The 19,585-nt window shown below is 41.4% G+C and overlaps 2 protein-coding genes across 3 annotated transcripts; one reads left to right on the forward strand and one right to left on the reverse strand.

The window, feature by feature from the left end:
- Positions 1-892: 892 nt before the first annotated feature.
- Positions 893-2,587, forward strand: LOC129835260 (somatostatin-1-like). The gene is made up of 2 exons (XM_055900810.1): positions 893-1,427; positions 2,266-2,587. Exons 1-2 carry the CDS (start codon positions 1,296-1,298, stop codon positions 2,458-2,460), a joined length of 327 nt encoding a protein of 108 aa, XP_055756785.1. The 5' UTR covers positions 893-1,295; the 3' UTR covers positions 2,461-2,587.
- A 422-nt stretch (positions 2,588-3,009) lies between these two features.
- Positions 3,010-12,829, reverse strand: trip6 (thyroid hormone receptor interactor 6). 2 transcript variants are annotated; one of them, XM_055900808.1, is made up of 11 exons: positions 12,623-12,829; positions 12,076-12,120; positions 9,374-9,575; positions 8,930-9,060; positions 8,535-8,645; positions 7,732-8,319; positions 7,491-7,584; positions 7,161-7,330; positions 5,864-6,042; positions 5,485-5,605; positions 3,010-5,346 (listed from the first exon to the last, which is right to left on the reverse strand). In XM_055900808.1, the coding sequence occupies exons 3-11, from the start codon at positions 9,564-9,566 to the stop codon at positions 5,215-5,217; spliced, it is 1,719 nt and encodes a 572-aa protein (XP_055756783.1). In that variant the 5' UTR covers positions 9,567-9,575; positions 12,076-12,120; positions 12,623-12,829; the 3' UTR covers positions 3,010-5,214. The 2 variants fall into 2 exon arrangements, with proteins under 2 accessions (XP_055756783.1, XP_055756784.1); XM_055900809.1 differs by lacking the exons at positions 12,076-12,120; positions 12,623-12,829 and adding an exon at positions 10,257-12,068.
- Between the last annotated feature and the right edge of the window lie 6,756 nt (positions 12,830-19,585).

Here is a 19,585-nt window from a genome sequence, read left to right on the forward strand (position 1 = left end):
CCTACAGTGGCGTTTTATGAAATTGAATTTCCCATTCATCCTCAAAGAAGTATTCAGTCTTTAAAGCTGAAGCGTTACAGATTCCGCTGTAATTTACGATTGAGCCGACGTGCAGCATTCTCTGTGAAGTCAGTCTCTGCTACAAGCGGGAACATTGCCTTTAAATTTTAATCACGCAGTAAAGCTAAACTTCCGCGATGCGGATTGAACAGAGCCGTCAGGCTGCGTTTATACAGGCAGCCCAATTCTGATCTTTTTCCCGTTAATTGCTCTTTTGTCCAATCAGATCTGAAAAACACCTGATGTGATTGGTCAAAATACCAATTAGTGGAAAAAATATCAGAATTGGTCTGTCTGTGTAAACGCAGCCTCAATACGCACTTGCATCTTTGCCCTTTGGCTGGTAAATTAATGCTTACTTCTTCTGGGAACATGATGGGGGTGGGGAGATGGAGATATGGGGGGGGGGGGGGGGGGGGGGGAAACCTTCCAATTAACATTTGAGTCACTCCATATCATTAGCAGCTCTGTGTGGCGCATTAGGACCACACATCGTGCCGGAGACGCACCAGGGCTGGTGGGGCTAATCTCAACTGACGCAACACCCCTGGGCCTGGCTGAGACAGACGTCACACTCCAACCTCCTCCGTCAACACTAGACTCTGAATGAGTCCCAAATGGCACCCTATTCTACTCCCAAAAGAGTGCCATTTCAGACGGGCCCTGGTCAAAAGTAGTGCACTATACAGGGAATAGGGTGCCATTTCAGGAGCACACTATCATCCTCACTGGGCTCGGGGTTTGTTTAGATCTGAAATGCCACTTGTAATGCTGTGTTGTGTGTTGTTTGCCATGCATACCACACTTGTCAATTCCATGTCACAACTTTGCAGATATTGGATGTTGGACAGATGTATAATATTGTTTTGTTCTTGTGACTGTGTCAAACCTCTGTGACCTTCTTCACTTCTTCCCTACAGCTAGTGACCCCCATGACACGCACGCACGCATACGTCCTCATCAACCAATCACATCCCTGTATTGATACGAGGAAGAGCCAAGGATGAAGAAACCTATATATTGGTGGCGCCACTGTTACGTGACACTTCGACAGGGCTGTGTTTTGTGTGTGGACCAACAACCAACTTCCTTCTCTGACATCCAGCCGTTGTTTTTGTTTTCCAATAGGATAGTTATTGTTGAACATCCAGTCTAAGATTATCGCTGCTGAATACAGCATTGAAGGATACAGTCGGTATACAGTTTAACCAAAAGGAAAGGTACAGACAGGGGAGATGCTGTGTTCCCAGCTGCAGGTGTTACTGGTGGCTCTATCTGCCTCAGTGTTCCTGGCGAGGGTCAGCGCCGCTCCACACAGAGACATGCTAGCTGAACTACTGAGGGCAGATGCATCCAAGGGCAACGAGGTGAGTGGTTGACTCACTGTTGTGTGTCAATTGCCTCATTTATAACCTTTGTCTTCCACTTATCCACATTCTGATTGTGCCCACGTTGCATCTATATGGTAGTAAAACGTTGCTTATCTGTCCACATTGTGAACAGATATCCTGGTCCCTCTGTATGCAAATTATTTCAGATATTCTGTCAATGATTTTACAGAGGATGGTGATTTAAATGGTGTCAATGTCCAGATCACAGGTGGTTAGTGGCATCTTAATTGGGCAGGACAGGCTTGTGGTAATGGCTGGAGCAGAATCAGTGGAAAGGTATCAACAACATTAAACACATGGTTTCTATGTGTTTGATGCCGTTCCAGCCATTATTATGAGCAGTCCTCCCCTCAGCAGACTCCACTGGATCCTTTCTACACTTGTAAGATATCCAGACACACCTCAGGAGGTAGTCAGGAAGATCGGATCACAATGCGTCTTTTAAACGTCTACACCCGTCTAAAAATGTGGGCAAGATCAAGACAAAGGATGCACGCTAGAACCATGAATAAATGGAGCTAATGTTTTTATTCATTCTTGAATGATATTCTGTAATATTAAACTCAATGGTCATACAATTTCAAGAGGACTAGTCATATTAAATGACCATAACTTCTACTTGCTGTATATGTTAAATGATTTGATGATTTAATTAGGCTTAATGTTTTGGTCCTAGAATAACTGACAGAAGTGTTACATGACAACCGTAGTGTTATAGCAACAAAGGAGTTCTAATATCCGTGGTGTCAGTTATTCCCTTTCTTGGATGGACAATGAAGTTGTATTTTATGCTATTATATTCTTTTCCTAATAGGATCTCTCCCGCACCCTCCTGCTGAAGATAATGTCGGACCTGATGAGCACAGCCGTGGGAGAGAACGAGGTACTACCGGACCTGGAGGAGGCACTCGGGGTGAGGGAGGAAGTGGTGCGCCAGCTACCCCTCTCCCATCGGGAACGCAAGGCTGGATGCCGGAACTTCTTTTGGAAGACATTCACATCGTGTTAACTTGCCAAGCAGCCTCTTCTTTGTGCTGGATCATTTGAAGACATATTTCTTGCAATGTCACAAATGTAAAATGACAGCTACTATTTTTTTTTGCACTGTTCATTATCAATTAAAAGGCCTAGAATGATGTTGGCACGTACCTGATGTCTTTTTCATGGGTTGGTTGCCTAGCAACAAAAGCAACCCGTGCGCAACTATGGGGCAAGTTTAGATTGTTGACATGTAAGCTATATTTCGCCTCCAATGTTTATTGAAAACATAAATACATTTGCATAATGAGTACTTGTCTCTTAAATACAATCAGTACAGTTGTTGGTTAGCTAGCTAGCGAATTTTAGCAATGTTGGCATCGAAAACAAGCCACTTCCGACATGGCAGTTTCTTTACATTCTTGCTAGCAGCCATCCATATTCACAACAACGCTCTGGCTTCTGCTGCACGGAAGCGTGCACATTGTTTGTGATGTTGTCAGCTAACCCATCTATAACACTGAAAAGGTTTTAGGTTAGGGTCTAGTACAGGGGTATATGAAAAGATGACAAGGTGTAGTTTGCTGAAAAATAGGGATGGTTTATTGTATCGATTATGAACTACAGTCGGCATTAGGGGGAAAAAAGCAAATGCACACACACCCACTCACACATCTACTTCAAACTTGAGCCACATTGTACAAACCACCTGCTCAGTACAAAAGCATTCTCAGCTTGTATTCCTCATATGGACAGATCGATTATTCTGCAATACAACAATGGCTTTAAACCACCGATTACACTTGCCAACAAAATATGTTGGCCATCAAGGCCACACATTTGAACGATTGTACCACGAGACTGCACTGAAGGGAAAGAGTGAGACGGTAAAAAAACAAAAACAAAAACAGAAAGAACATGTCATCATAGGTAATATTTCTAGAGCATTTCATTGCCGTTCTCTTGTACTTATCAATATGACACTGGAACATAAAACATTTACACGCAGTGACGACCATAAAACATGGACTTAGAATCAATGAGTGTATAACAGGAGTTGAAATAAATACGCAAAAGTGGAAAATGAAACTCACAGGGCTCACACAGAGATCTTCATATCTTTGTGCTCAGAGACCAATACTGAGGGAAAAGGATCAACTACTGTAGCAAGTACTGTGATTCTGGACACAAATGCAAACACAGATTTGGGTTTTGAAGGCGTATGAAAGTAAAAAGGGGTTCAAGCTTTCAAAATCATATGAGCCACTTTTACGTTGCAAAACAAATTAAAGACGGCAAAACACAAGGAGAAATTACATCAAAACAATGTGAGAAGGACTCCGATGTCTCAGAGATGCTTCAACATGGCCGATAGTGCCATGAGGATATGGATTAGCAACACAAATCAAACTCCTAAGACTAAGCTAAAACAAAAACCCATAAAGAACACAAGAGGATGAGATCCCGGTTTCTCAGTAAGACAATTGCAAGCATTAGACTTCATTGCACCTTCTTCACCATTGTAACAGTCAAGTATAAATCAACACAAATGTTAAAAAGAGAAATTATATAATAATAAAAAGCGCATTCAAATTTTGAAGATGGGGTTTCGAGTTTTGGCTGGCTTACAAGTAACATTCTCGGGAAATGCAGTACCAATTATCATGATGCAAATCGCTGTTCTGTTTTGACAAGGCAAACTTGTCAGCTGCCAAGTTATCATCTTGACACAAACGGACTGTTTCAACATTAAATAGGGTCACAGCATTGACTTTAGCGATCTGCTTTTTATGACTACCTAATCTTTCTTTGTCCTCTATTCTATTCACAAATCAATCCAGCTACAGCTACTTCCTCTCCTATGAAACGTATGCAAACCCATTCACTCCATAACCAAATCAACTTGCAACATATGCTCCGTCACAGATATCATTTGCATATGTGCGTTTTTTCATGCGAGGCAGTTCAGCGTTTTTATTGACTTTAGTGGCATACAAAAAATATATATGTTCCATTATCTGGACTGGTTAGATGGTCATCATCACCACCTCATTTTCCTACTTATCATCATCAATATCCATCAATCATTATTTGCCATTATAGAGCTCCTTCCATGTCCCCTCTATGTCTGGCAGGATAGAGCGTAAGACATAGTGTAGGACATGCAGGATTAGTGTGACATAAGCAGTGGGTGGGGGTGGGGGAGGGGGGTTAGTGCAGCCCCTGCTGCCTGCAGGTCAGAGGCTCTATACAATACTGGTATGCGCTGAAGGGTACGGGATAGGGTGTAGTGGATAGGGAGTAGGGGTACAGGATACAATATAGAGGATAGGTGACAGCTAGTATAAACCAGAGGACAAGGATTAGGGAATAGTGGTGGAACTTGTTGTCAATCCATGTTACAATACCCTGTCTTTAACCTGTAATTATGTATCAATAAACCTAGTCAAGTGAAATTAAATAACGGCATCATATTGAAGACTGTCATAGACAGTTTGAGGTTACGTGGTACTACTGATTCTACAGCTTTGGGCATCTGAAGAACGAAGATTGACTATAAGAGTATGAAAAAGTAGAGTAAGAGTATGAAAAAGTAGAGTAAGAGTATGAAAAAGTAGAGTAGAACAAAGTTGCCCTTAGTTTAACATTTCCCCCTTGTGGTTAAGGTTATGATTTGGAGAGGGGTGAAACTGGTCTCAGATATATTCGTTAGGGCAACTTCTACCTCAGAGCAGGTGACAGTAATGGAAGGATTGCGGGGTCAGGGGTGACGTCCCCTAGTTGGTTAGCAGTCAGTGGAGATTTTGGCGGAGAGGTCCTGGATGCGGCGGGCGCTGCAGCCCTTACACAGGATGTGACCGTCCAGGGGATAACAGCCTCGCCCCTCGCCCTCGGAGGACAGGAGCAGACCACACTCCTGGACAGAGAAAACACAGGGTAAATCCACGAACACTGATTGGGTTCAACTGAATGGCCTTTGTACATCTGATGTGACATCCTGCCAAACGTCATTCAACTTGAGCGAAGTATTTTACTAACAAGGACACGCACTCACCTCACACACGTAGCAGTTGACGTGGAAGCTGCGGTCCAGCGCCACTATCCTGACGGTCTCCTCCTGTCCCGGTTCGGGCATGATGGCCTGGCCACACACTGAGCAGCGGGGGGCAAACTTCCTGTTTAGAACAGGAAGCAGGACGTACAAGCGTCAACACTAACATTAAAACTCAGAAGGTGGAACACTAACATCACAGTCAGGTAGAATCACGTTTTAAAAAAGGAGCAATGGTTGAACGTTATCTCAACAAATGAAAGTGTAGATCTAAGTTTCATTGTTCAATGGGAGACTTGTGCTAGTGTCCCAGTTCATTGCTCGTCTAAAAAAGTACAGGTAGTATCTGGCCCGGAGATATTCCGTTTGTTGAGCTGCTGACCTGTGGAAGTCATCTATGCAGTGAATCTGGGAGGTGGCGTCCACGGTGAAGGGAACCCCGTCCAGGCAGCAGCCACACACCACACAGTTGAAGCAGCGCGGGTGGTAGGCCTTTCCCATGGCCCGCAGGATACGGTCCAAGATGGGTTTGGAGCACTTAGAGCAGCGCTCTAGGGTACTCTGAGAGGGGCAGCACAGGTTCAGACAAAATAGTTGTGTGTGCATGTGTGAGATATTGGTGCCAAGCAATTAACCAAAATGTTGGTTATTTTTTGTTTTTCAAACAGCTAACTGAGCGACGTCGGTTCAATTATTGGAAATGTTTTTTGTTCTGTGAGCTCAAAGCGTATATTGAGCAGTTTCTCTAGAGATAAATCAGATCAAGTCCGAACTTTGCGATGTACTGGGGAGTTGTTGTATCCAACTGGCCAATATTCCACAGAGGGCCGAGTGTCTGACGCTTTTCGCGCCACCGATGTACTTGACTGATGAATTAAGCTCACTAATTAGTAAGGAAGTCCCCTCACCTGGTTGTCTAGGTCTTAATTGAAAGGAAAAAATGTAAACCCGGAGACACTTGGCCCTCCATGGAATGAGTTTGACACCCCTGTTTTACATAGTTTAGCGCAGAAAACGTGGTAGAGAGCAGTTGCTTCGAGAGGTATCGCTACCTGAAAATACATGATATAAAAGTGATTGATAGTTGGTATTCAGCAGTCATAAAAGTATGCCTTATTTACTTTGAAGTACTACTAAAATAGTGATTTTGTCAGGCAGCAGCTCTACAGGGCTGAACTGCTCATTTTAAATCCTGCCACAACATCTCAATTGGGATTAGGTCTGGACTTTAACTAGGACATTCCAAAACTTCAAATTTGTCGCTATTTAGCCATTTTCATGTAGACTTGATTGTGTGTTTTGGATCATTGTCTTGCTGCATGACCCATCTGCGCTTCAGCTCACAACAACTGAAATATTTTATTCAAGTAAAGTAATGTGAATAAATTATGCTTAATAAGTGATGGGCAGTCACTACCATCTGACTGTTATAAATAGTTATATTCTGTTTTGCAGCATTCAACCCACAATGGATTATTATTATTTTTGAATTATAATCGAACCGAAATGACCTCAAAAAGCACTAATGGGTCAGCACTAGTGAGAATCCAATATATATGGAGAAAGAGACAAAGATGGATGGAGAGATCAACTGATGAATTCAGGGAATACTGCTAAAGAATTTAGAACAAAAAGAGATAGAGAAGGGATTCTCAATACAAAAAGTGATAGCAACTCACAATGTAACAGCTTTCACAGTAGCTCTTCTTGTCCAGGGCGTAGAAGGGTTGCCCCCGGAGGCGGGCGTGGCAGGTGATGCAGGTGAAACACTCCACGTGGAACACCTGCTCCATGGCGATACAGCCACTGCCGTCGCCAAGCACATTGTCACCGCAACGCGCACAGCGACCTGATAGTATGGAGGGAAAGGAGAAAAGATGAGACTAGGAAGATAAGAGATTTTTACTCAGAAGGAACATCTTGTGTTAAATTTAAATGAACTTTGTAGCCCAAGGGGAAATTAAGATGTAAATAACAGTACAGTCAACACAAAGGACATAGGGAAGTACCAAAGTATTCCTCTGTAGGTGGGTGATTCATGTCATACACCAACTTCTTAGTGAGCCGGTCCAATTCCTCCTCTTGCCTCGGCGCTGCTGACCCCTAATGGACAAATATGATTCATTATTTCCCATTCAGATCAGTGAAACCAAGAGACTGAGGATACAAGTACTCAAAAAGGACCATACTTTAGAAGCAGCAGAGCATGCTGTAGAGTAGATGACCTCTGAACTCTAGACAGACACTCACCTTGCTGGGCTGATAGGCGGGACTTGGGGCCTCTCTTGACCCTGATTGGGGATTCTCCGGGCCTCTCTTGGGCGTGGGGCCCTGGTTCCCTCGCCCTCTAGATCCCCCGGGGATCTCCTTGTAGCCCCCATCAGAGTGCAGCTCCTGGGCTTGGGATGCGGGATGGGGAGGGTACCAGCCCTGGGGGCCCGTCTGGTTCTGGGGTGGGGGGCGCGAGGAGTGCTGGTGGGGCGGAGGAGGGGTGTAAGCCTGCTCGGCTTGTCTACCAGTTTGGGAGTATGTGACAGGCTGGGCTGTTTTGACCTGGACGCTGAACCTCGGGCCAGTAGGGGTAGAAGAGGTGGTATAGGAGGCAGGGACAGGCTGGGGGTAGGGTTTGGACACCTGGGCATAGGTGTAGTCTGGTTGGGGGGAGTACTGGGGAACCTGGTGGGGATCACTGGGGTAAGGGGGTGCTGGATGGTACTGGGTCTGGGGGTGGGGGGGGTAACCCATGGACGGCCTGCCCTGAGAGAGTGTTCCTGGCTGGGTTGAGGGTTTGTAGCGGTCCCCTGAGATGTGTTTGTTGTAAGGCACGTTATCGTACAGCTGCAAAGGAATGGAAAGGAAACATAAATCATTTTTTTGCCTTTTTTATTTAAAATTAAGGACTAACAAAAACTCAGGCGGAAATATCCAGAAGAACCAGTGATACACTTTCAGCCAGATATGATTTTATTTTTTTAATTGGTCAGTTATACGTTTGTGTACTACGTTTCTGGGGAATCATTTATTCCTCATATGTAGTCAGTCAGGTAACCTACCTGTGTGCTGTTCTGTGGATGACTGTCCAGATCGGCCAGCATGCAGGTGAGAGAGTCAATCTCTGCATCGAGGTTGGAGTGGTGTCCACTTGGCTTCTCAGGTCCACGATGCTGAAATCACAGAGCAGGATCACACACCAAGTCACATGCCTTTATAACATTTCACAACAGGAGAAAGATAGAGCAAATATAGTCTCATTACTTGTTTATTTGAATATTGGATTTGAGCAATGTCATGCTCCATGACATTACAACAATCGTAACTAGCCTATCGACATGCAATCAGGTTGAAAACCTCACTAATCTTAGTCTGGAAACCACACTGAACATCGTGGCGAAATGGAGCAATAATCAGTGTGGATTCCAGGCTACAAAAACAATTATGTCCCACCTACCATTAGCTCATAGCTGTCCATGTGAGGGTTCCAGGACCGGTCTTCTTTGAGCCCGTGGGGAGGTGGTTGGTAGTAGTGGTCGTTAGATTTAGGGTGAAACCCTGGCTCCTCTTGGTGCTGCATGGGTCCACCTTTACAACAAATATGACACGGTACACTTTACATTTACAAACAAGACCATAATAACCATAATGTACACACTTTACATTGACACATAATCAAATTGTTTTCATCAATATAGTGCCAGTTCTAATCACCAAACCGTTGGTGTACTCAATCTTTTATCAGTTCTAACTCTCATCTACTTCAAGGCTTGAGCTATGTTTTAACTGACGTTTAACTTTCGTTATTGACAACAGTTTATCACAGGTTTTGATTCTACCAAGGTTTAGCACAAGACTCAAGACCAGTGTAACGTAAGGCCCACCACCACCATGTTCCTACCTGTGGGTCCAGTAGCCATGTACCTAGTGGCCATTCCTCCTCCACCTCCTTTCTGGTCATAGACCCCATACTTGGGCCGGGGGTCCGAGGAGACCTTCTGTCTGTACATGGCTGGCCCGGAGTGGGACAATTGAGGAACAGTTCTCTCTGGGCTACCCAGAGTCCTTGGCGGCAGCCAGGTGGGACCGGACATGTCAGGGTTCTGAAAAGAAGGATGTTGTGATTAAACTGTTATATTGTAAAACTATAGCAGAACAATTATATTCCTGTATTTAGGATGACAGCAGAACAATTATATTCTTATTTCTATTACACCATATTGGATGACTGTCTTTCATATAACAGCGATAGGTTTAGGCTACTACATGATACTCAAATTTTCCCTATACCCATCATGAGGTTGCTACAACCTAGCCTATCAATCAAAGTTTACAAGGTATGTGCACACAGGTCAAGAGAAAAATTTGCTGGCATAGGGTGTGATCATTAGTTCAATAGTTGCAAACGAGAGTCTCCATTGGACAAATTCAGGTATGTTTATCCTCATTTTGTTCCATTAAATGTTTTTCCACAGAATCGGCGGAATGAATACACCCTTGATCACGCGTAAACACTTGTGGACGTCAATGCACAACACATCAGCTATGTGACCAGGCGAAAAAACACTTTCCAAGCCAAACCTTATCAAAACTGCTACACACAGCCTACATCGTTGGCACAATATTAGTTAAAGTAACGTCATAGTCAACATAGCTAACAGAACTAAAGTGTTAGTAAACCTGCTACAATCATGCAGTAACGCTACAGTGTGCAGTCAATAAGCAGTTTAGCACTTACACCGGCGGGCCCTGGTGGCAATACATTATTAAAACCAAAAGCTTACCTTGACTTGGAAGAGTTCCAGTGTTGTGTTGGATAGTCATAGCCAGCTAGCTAACATAGCATCCCTCTGTTTGAGCAGGGTGTTTTAGTAGGCTAAACTAGCTAGCTGCATTTGCTAGCTAACTGAAAAAAAATATGAAATCTCTCCATCTTGCTTCTCCTTCATTTTGGAAGAAATTAATTTGTTCATAACTGTTTAACTATTGTCTTTCTCTTTGAGTCAACTACTCACCACATTGTATGCACTGCAGTGCTAGCTAGCTGTGTCTTATGCTTTCAGTACTAGATTCATTCTCTGATTCTTTGATTGGGTGGACAACATGTCAGTTCATGCTGCAAGAGCTCTGATAGGTTGGAAGACATCCTCCGGGAGTTGTCAGTTACTGTGTAAGTACATAGAATGGGGTGAGAACCATGAGCCTCCTATGTTTAGTATTGAAGTCAATGTACCATGGGGAAGACGGAAACCATCTGTCCTCTGGATACACCATGGTGCTACCCTACAGAGTGCTGTTGAGGCTACTGTAGACCTCATTTGAAAAATAGTATGTTTTAATCAATTATTTGGTGACTTGATTATATTTAGTATAGTTTTATCTTTAAAAGGATACATTTTTTATGTTTTACAGATTTGTTTTTCCTCCTGAAAATCACTGAGGAGTGGGGTCCTCCCCTTCCTCCTCTGAAAAGCCTCCACTGGTGTGTATATTTATATCACAGGTAACCACTGGTGTGTATATTTATGTCACAGGTAACCACTGGAGTGGAAACCAAGAGATGCTTCAATCTGGGTTTCCTATGGCAACTCACACACAGCAGTTTAATAATAGGCTCATAGTTGAGAAGCAGGAAGAGAGAGCCATTCCCAACCATAAGGGGAATTCCAGCGGACAGACAGACCAGTTCCACAGTGTGAGCCAACACACACACGGGCACATAACAAAAAACACACACAAATCTCACAGGTGCAAGACCATTGGCTTGTTCCAGCATTACCCCTGGGTCTTTATCCACTACAATAGTTATTGTCTCTGATGTTTACACTCAACTCTAAATTATCCCAAATGAAGTTGCAGTGACAAAAACAAGAGAGGAAACGTCTGTAATGATATGTGTCTCTGCTTTGGCACCTGGACCTGGTTCACAACAACACATTACACCAGGCAGTGAAAGAAATTAAAACAACGGAAAGGCTACAGCTGTAAGGATGGGACTGTGATTAGGCCTACAGTCTGATTATTAGGCAACAACATTCTTTACAAAACTTTGACAATGACAGCCCTTTATGATGATCATCATTAGCATCTAAACCTTATATCTTCCTAAACAAACATGTATATAAAGTGCATCCCATTATTATGTTCACTATAAGTGAATGACCAGACAGAGCCAACTCTACTGCAATTGAGCTGCTGTCCCTTCTTCCACCGGCCTGATTTAAACCTAAATCCGGCTGAGCGCACACTCAAATCCGAGGATTGGTGGGCCGGAAAATTAAATCACAGCGGCTTTATAATTCTGTGATTAAAAACATATTTTTTAAAGTCTTACGGTGGATTGTAAGACCACTACTCAAACACCAACTATAACAGCTAGCCAACTTGATATCAGTTGCCTAATCATGATAGCACACTTATATGAGCGAACTGTCAAACGGGAATTGAAAGCTCGAGCACGCTAGAGATACAATGTTGTAGCAATGGCAACGCTACATTGTTGCAATTCTAGCCTACTAAACTTCCGCAATCAAAACAATAACACTTCTGCGATTGGGAAGTATTGTAGGCTATGAAGAATAGGCTAGAATGAGGATGTCCTACCTCTTAAAATCCAGAAGCCTTATGTCTTCTCGTCTTCATACTCATCTACAAACGAAAAACATTTCACAATGTAGCGACAATTAGGCTATTTGGGTCAATAGCCAGATCACATGCAATGCTAAATCGTATAGGCCTATGGCATTGCACCTTTCTAAACGATAAAAACATTGCTTTGTCAAGTTTTGCAGCGGCAAAGAAAATGTGTAGGGTAGTTAGTAGTAGGCAAACGTATTTATGCCCAGAGAATTACAATATTTTTCGGATTTAAACAACAAAAATCCTGCAGCGTCAGTCTAGGAATATCAAACGGGCAGTTACACTGAATTTAACATGCGAGATGAATGCAGAGAAAATTACAACATTAGCCTAATTTGTTGTTTGTTTGAAGAGATAGCTGATCTACAGCGACTGGGCTACACGAATAGCCTACTACGAAGAGAACGCTACACTTGTTGCACACAAACACGCGCAATTAAACAATTTAATTTATTTAATGTGTTTTTCCAGATAGGGTAGAATAAAACTCGCTCATAAAAATTAGGCCTACTTTCTATTGGGGTGTATTCATTACGCCAATTCTGTTGCAAAACGTTTTGAAGCAAAAAACGTTTTCGGCCCCTCCCCGTTTCGTTCCTTTTGTTTCTTAAACGGTAAACGGTTTCCGTTGCAAGACGTACTGAACACACCCTTGGTCTAGATTCGGTAACTAACTTTCTCATGGATCCGGTGTTGGCCTAGCCTAGTGATCGTGAACTGCGTGGAGGATCATTATCTCCAGACTTACTTATGCAGGCCAGTCCCTACATTTTGACAACAAAATAGGTAAAGCGGTTGATCAAATGCTTTTCAACTTAATCTGGAAAAATTGTACAGATTATATTTTGGAAATCTGTCGTTATGAACACATATGAAAATGGTGGTCTCAAATGTGTAGATTGTCCTACTTTGAATAATACATTTAAGATAAAGTGGGCTAAACATGTATTAAAGTATCCAAATTCAATTTTTTTTTACTTAGTTTTTTTTTTTGGGGGGGGGGGGGGTATCTTTATTTAACCAGGTGGGCTAGTTGACAACAAGTTCTCGTTTACACCTGCGACCTGGCCAGATAAAGCAAAGACAAACAACAACACAGTTACACATGGAATAAACAAACATACAGTCAATAACAGATGGGAAAAAATCTATATACAGTGTGTGAAAATGAGGTAAAATAAGGGAGGTAAGGCAATAAATAGGCCATAGTGGCAAAATAATGACAATTTAGCAATTAAATACTGGAGTGATAGATGTGCAGAAGATAAATGTGCAATTAGAGATACTGGGGAGCAAAGGCGCAACAAAAAAAACAGTATGGGGATGAGGTAGTTGGATGGGCTATTTACAGATGGGCTATGTACTGGTGTAGAGATCTGTGAGCTGCTCTGACAGCTGATGCTTAAAATTAGTGAGGGAGATATGAGTCTACAGCTTCAGTGATTTTTGCAATTCATTCCATTCATTCCAATCACCACTTGTTGCAGAGAAATGGAAGGAAAGGCGGCCAAAGGAGCAATTGGCTTTGGGGGTGACCAGTGAAATATACCTGTAACTATAACATTGATAGGATTCCTACAAAAAAGTATTCATAGCGTGGTCGTTAAAATATAAACATAATTTTTCCCCGCATATGTATTTCATTTGGAACAATAAGTATATTTTTTTATAGAAACAAGTCTTTCTTTTTTAAGAACTGGTTCAATAATCATATCCTGCTGGTGAGTCAACTTTTTAATGCAGAAGGATTGTTACTCAATTATGGGGAATATTTATCTCGTTACAATATCCCTGTTACACATAGAGAGTTCGCCATTGTCTTTGACGCTATTCCATCTGGAACTCTCATGTTGTTTAGATGTGTAACCAGACCTCACCTTCTTCTCACCTACCCTCGCTTAATCCAGTTGACTCACCAATAGGAAAATGTGTTTCTCCTTGCTCCCTCAGAACTACAGATCTATACATGTTTTTTTTCAAAGGGATATTGTACCCATTCCTTATGTCACAACTTGCTGGAATACATTTGTCAATAATATCTGTTGGAAAAAAAGTCTGGTTATTACCACACAAATATCTGCTTGTTAACAAGGTCAAAGAGGTCTCTTTCAGAATGATCCATAAGAATTACCCTGCGAATCATTACCTGAAGAAACTCAAAAAAGACATTAACATTAACTGTAGTTTTTGTGTTGAGCATCCAGAAACAGTTTTGCATTTATTTTGACATTGTCTACATGTAAAAAAGTTATGGAAAGATATTCATAGTTTTATAATTGTTAATATTCTTGATGACTTTTGTTTATTATGGGAGAATGTGCTGCTCGGTTTCCTTAACCATAATAAGGATAAACATAAACTATTTGACCTCATCGAACTAATTGTGCTAATGGCAAAATGTCATATCCATAAATGTAAATTCACAAATAAAAAAACACTCTTCCGTGTTTTCTATAAGGAATTTGAGCAGTACATTAAGACCATTCAACATTATTCTAATAATAATGCTGTTAAAACAATATGTGTTTCTTTGAATGTTTTGGTATAATCTGAAATGTGTTGTGCCCCTAGCATATGTTATCATTGTCTGTTTGTATACTTCTTGCATGTATACTGGTTTTTCTGCAATAAAAAAAGGGGGGAAAGCATGGAGGATCATGAGCACATCATGCATTACAAGTGTTTGTCAGACAAAAGGTCAATAGGCCTATATGTATTTTAAAATGTAAGATAGGCTAATTAAAAAAATTCTACGCATGGTCACCTCACATTTCACAAAGAATAATAAACCAAATAACACATTCATTTTAATTTGATAGCCAATTAAAATGGAAAGGACAATAGGGCCTACATTTATTTTTGGGCAAAATGTATCTCTCTATACGTCACCAACTCTGTAATCTCACAAACACAGTCTGTGATCACCTATGGCCCAATTTGTCAAAATAGATTTGGGAATGCTCCTTTCATTTTGTTGAGCCAGCTTTAGAACATCCAAAATGGAACATCCCTCTCTTGGAACTTCAGACTCAGAAAATATATCTTGATTCAGATTCTTAGAATCGGAATTAAAATCAAATAAAAATGTATTGATCAGGTACACATAATGTATTTTGCAGATCTTCAGTTTAGAATGCAATTTCATTAATCAGCTGTGTTTGCTAGGGATGGAGAAGAAGTGTGACACCAATCAGGCCCTCCAGGACTGGAGTTGCCCACCCCTGGTCTAGGGTGTCGAGTAAGGTGAAGCTGATATGATCCTTAACGAGCCTCCCAAAGCACTTCATGATGACAGAAGTGACTGCCAGGGGCGATAGTCATTTAGTTCGTTAGCTTCATTTTCTTGGGTACAGGAACACATTTTTAGTACTGCAGCTGCACCTATGGACATAGGCTGCTGGGAACTTATTTTAAACAACATTTAAGAGGGTCTTTATGTTGGTAGAAGCCTATGAAAATGCAAAAAAAGTAATATTGACCATATTTGTTGACAATTTTGACCATTCGACCAAAAGCATAATCCATTGGATTATCCACATTCTAACCTGATTTGGACTGAGAGCTCTAGAGTTGCTAGACTGAAATGTCTTGAGTCTAGAATCTACTCCACCCTGGATGTCCTCCCTGGGGTTCTTGGCCCTCTCTAATGTTTCTTGGAGGACTTCTACCAAGAAGAACACTGAGACATCACTCATTCATTTACCTACCACTTACTAGGGATTCTACAATAAGTGGCCTTGATATCAGCTATACCAGGTCAAGTAGGTTAGTTACAGTAGACAGACAGACATGATGCAGTATAGATGGAAATGGATTAATGGATATAGAGCTACATTTTACATTTACATTTTAGTCGTTTAGCACTTACCCAGACTGATTTACAGGAGCAATTAGGGTAATGCCATGCTCAAGGGCACATCGACAGATTCTTCACCTAGTCGGCTCAGAGATTCGAACCAGCAATGTTTCGGTTACTGGTCCAACGCTCTGAACCAGAGTTGTGGACTGGAGTCACATGACTTGGATTTGAGTCTGACTCAAGTCACACATTTGATGACTTGAGACTGGACTTGATAGAAAATAAAATAACTTGAGACTTCACTTGGACTTGGAGCCTCAAGACTCGAGACTAGATTTTGGCTTGAGACTGATGACTTGAAATTATCTGGCCAGGTTTTGTAATGTTTTGTCACTCATTTTGTGGCACAGTCTACATGGATTAATCTACACGCAGCCAGAGACAGTAGCCTCATCATCGCCCTTGTAAAAAAAAATGCAACAGATTGGCACTCCGATTGGACCAGAAAACTGTCAATCAACACATGTCTAGTGAGCTAGTGAACAGATTGATGATTTGCTGGACAGCTACAGGATCCAGTGCAGCGCCAACGTCAAATTGTAGTGAGAGGTTTGCCATAAAAATAAATATGCAACTCCAAAAATTGTTTGCTGATCAAGAATATGAACTGTTTACTTTGCAAGCTTACCAGTAATGGGTTAACAATTACTAGCATATTTCTACTGGTCTTTTGGTATGTAACGATTGTTTGATATTGATCATTTACTTATGAAGTTTGCATTTGGAATTTATTGTTCATATCTAATGTGGCAAGGAAGCACCATAAGCGCTGTTCTTAACTTGCACTCTCCAAATTCCCGCCATTGGAGAGTGCTTTCTTTCTCTTGTTGAACTATTTGCTGCTGCTTTCACATGTTTAAATGCATAGGCACTATGTGGTAAATCTATTTCCCATCTAATACTACAATAATTGCCAGCGTTTCATCGTTCCATTACCTCACTGTTTATTGAAACACGTAGACATGTCTGTTTCATGTTTGGTAGACCTGCAATACATTTTACTTTCATAGCGAACCATTTCTTACCCTGCTCAGAGTGAGCGCGATGTGTAGTGCACATGAACATTCGCAAAACATTTCAGGTAGAAGTTATGCTTATTTAATTCAATGTATAGTTTCCTTTGTTCATATTTCCCGGGTTATGTCTGAGTTCCGTGTGTCATATGTCTCTGTCATTTGTGTTGTGCGTAATAGGCTCCACGCTTTGGAGTCATAAAGTTGAATAGGATCAAATGATTGTTCCATGTATGCATGGTGTTGAAATATCCTTAATAATCATTCAATCTGATTAAGACGAATGTAACAATGGATGTGGAAATTGCGTTTTACATTGTAGAACCAGTTTATTGGTTGTAATTGCCAATTGGGTAAATGTATGCTCCTGCGGGATGGGGGCCAAGTGCTTATTATGTACTGTATTGTACTGTATCGATTTGGTTTATCAGATAGGACAGGTCAAACCTGATACAGATGCTATTTCTTTTGGGCTATTACCCATGTATATTTGGTAAATCTACGTGTACTGATATGGCGCTTTCACCATTGGATCACCAAAGACCTGTAAATAAATCTACACTGAGCACGTCAACCTGCCTTGCCTTGTGCTGTTTTCATGCCCTTACCACTGCTACAAGATCCATATTTTACAATTACATAGGCTAATAAAGTATGTTGAAGACAAAATAATGAAAAGGGCTGTTCTGTAGCCTCGATAAATAGACAAAGATGTGTAGTTGCCAGGGAAGTGTTTGGCCATTGGGTTTTTATCTCAGAGGTTATTGCCATATTCAATTTATTTCCTGGTCATTTTGTTTATTGACTTGTGACATCTGTTTTTTTTGTTGCTTTGCCAAGGACTACTTGCACCAGTAAGAACAGCATGTTCAAGTACTTAATGATTATAAATGTTAAATGTGACATTCTGCTCTGAAAAATCTATAAAACATGTATTTAACTTGGAGGCCTACCTATATAAACAAACTGTCAAGTCAAGTGGGTTCATCCTGATACCCAGACATTATACAGAACCTTGTCACTCACATTCTGAACTTGTGTTTCTCTTCTGAAAGAGGACTTTAACCTCTTACCTCACTACATTTCTGCCACGTCACCCTCTTTTAGCAACAGATGATTCCAAAACCTTTTAACCTGATTAGTGCAAAGTTGGGTCATATAAGGTCATTGAGTAGCTAAAGCGTCATACCGCACGCAGCTTAGCATTTGTTCATGTCATTCAATTCGTTGGTGGGTGGGCCTGCAGAAATTTGGGTCGGGCTGAAATCGAAGCACTCAAATCATCATTGAATTATCATTAAAAGCATATAGGCTGCCTTACTACTGTGTTATGTACTTGATCGCACACACACCGTTTAACACCTGCTTTCGCAGACCAAATAGTCATTTATTGACAATGTAAATTCATGGCTCTTGCATTTCACAATCTGTAATATGACAGTAGTTTCAAATATGAACCAATTAATGTTGATTTATTAATGTTTTCCACTTTTTCCAAATGAGTGTCAAGTCTACTGCTCCCATGCCGGGAAAGAGTTTTCCACCCTCGCAGACTTTCCGAACGCTCTGGATAGGAACCCCCCCCCCCCCTCACTCAATTCAATTCTATTTCAGTTTAAGGGGCTTTATTGTCATGGGAAACATACGTTTACATTGCCAATGCAAGTGAAATAGATCATAAAAAGTGAAATAAACAACAATATAAACTGAACAGTAAACATTATACTCACAAAAGTTCCAACGGTATAGAGACCTTTCAAATATCATATTATGTCTATATACGGTGTTGTGAGGATGTGTAAATAGTTAAAGTACAAAGGGGGAAATAAATAAACATAAATATGGGTTGTATTTACAATGGTGTTTGTTCTTCACTGGTTGCCCTTTTCTTGTGGCAACAGGTCACAAATCATGTTGCTGTGATGACATACTGGTAGTTCACCCAATAGATACACGAGTTTATCAAAATTGGGTTATGTTTTCAAATTCTTTGTGGGTCTGTGTAATCTGAGGGAAATATGTGTCTCTAATATGGTTATACATTTGGCAGGAGGATAGGAAGTGCTCCTCAGTTTCCACCTCATTTTGTGGGCAGTGTGCACATATCGGCCTAATTCTACTCCTCATGCATTATTTGGTGTTTTACATTGTACACAGAGGATATTTTTGCAGAATTCTGCATGCAGAGTCTCAATTTGGTGTTTGTCCCACTTTGTGAATTCTTGGTTGGTGAGTGAACCCCAGACCTCACAACCGTAAAGGACAATGTGTGCTATAACTGATTCAAGTGTTTTTAGCCAGATCCTAATTGGTATGTCGAATTTTATGTTCCTTTTGATGGCGTAGAAGACCCTTCTTGCCTTCTCTCTCAGATCGGTCACAGCTTTGTGGAAGTTACCTGTGGCACTGATGTTTAGGCCAAGGTATATATAGTTTTTTGTGTGCTCTAGGGCTAGATGGAATTTGTATTTGTGGTCCTGGCGACTGGACCTTTTATAGAACACCATTCTTTTTGTCTTACTGAGATTTACTGTCAGTGCCCAGGTCTGACAGACTCTGTGCAGAAGATCTAGGTGCTGCTGTAGGCCCTCTTTGGTTGGGG

Source organism: Salvelinus fontinalis, chromosome 36 (assembly GCF_029448725.1).
Source record: "Salvelinus fontinalis isolate EN_2023a chromosome 36, ASM2944872v1, whole genome shotgun sequence".
Classification (NCBI taxonomy): domain Eukaryota; kingdom Metazoa; phylum Chordata; class Actinopteri; order Salmoniformes; family Salmonidae; genus Salvelinus; species Salvelinus fontinalis.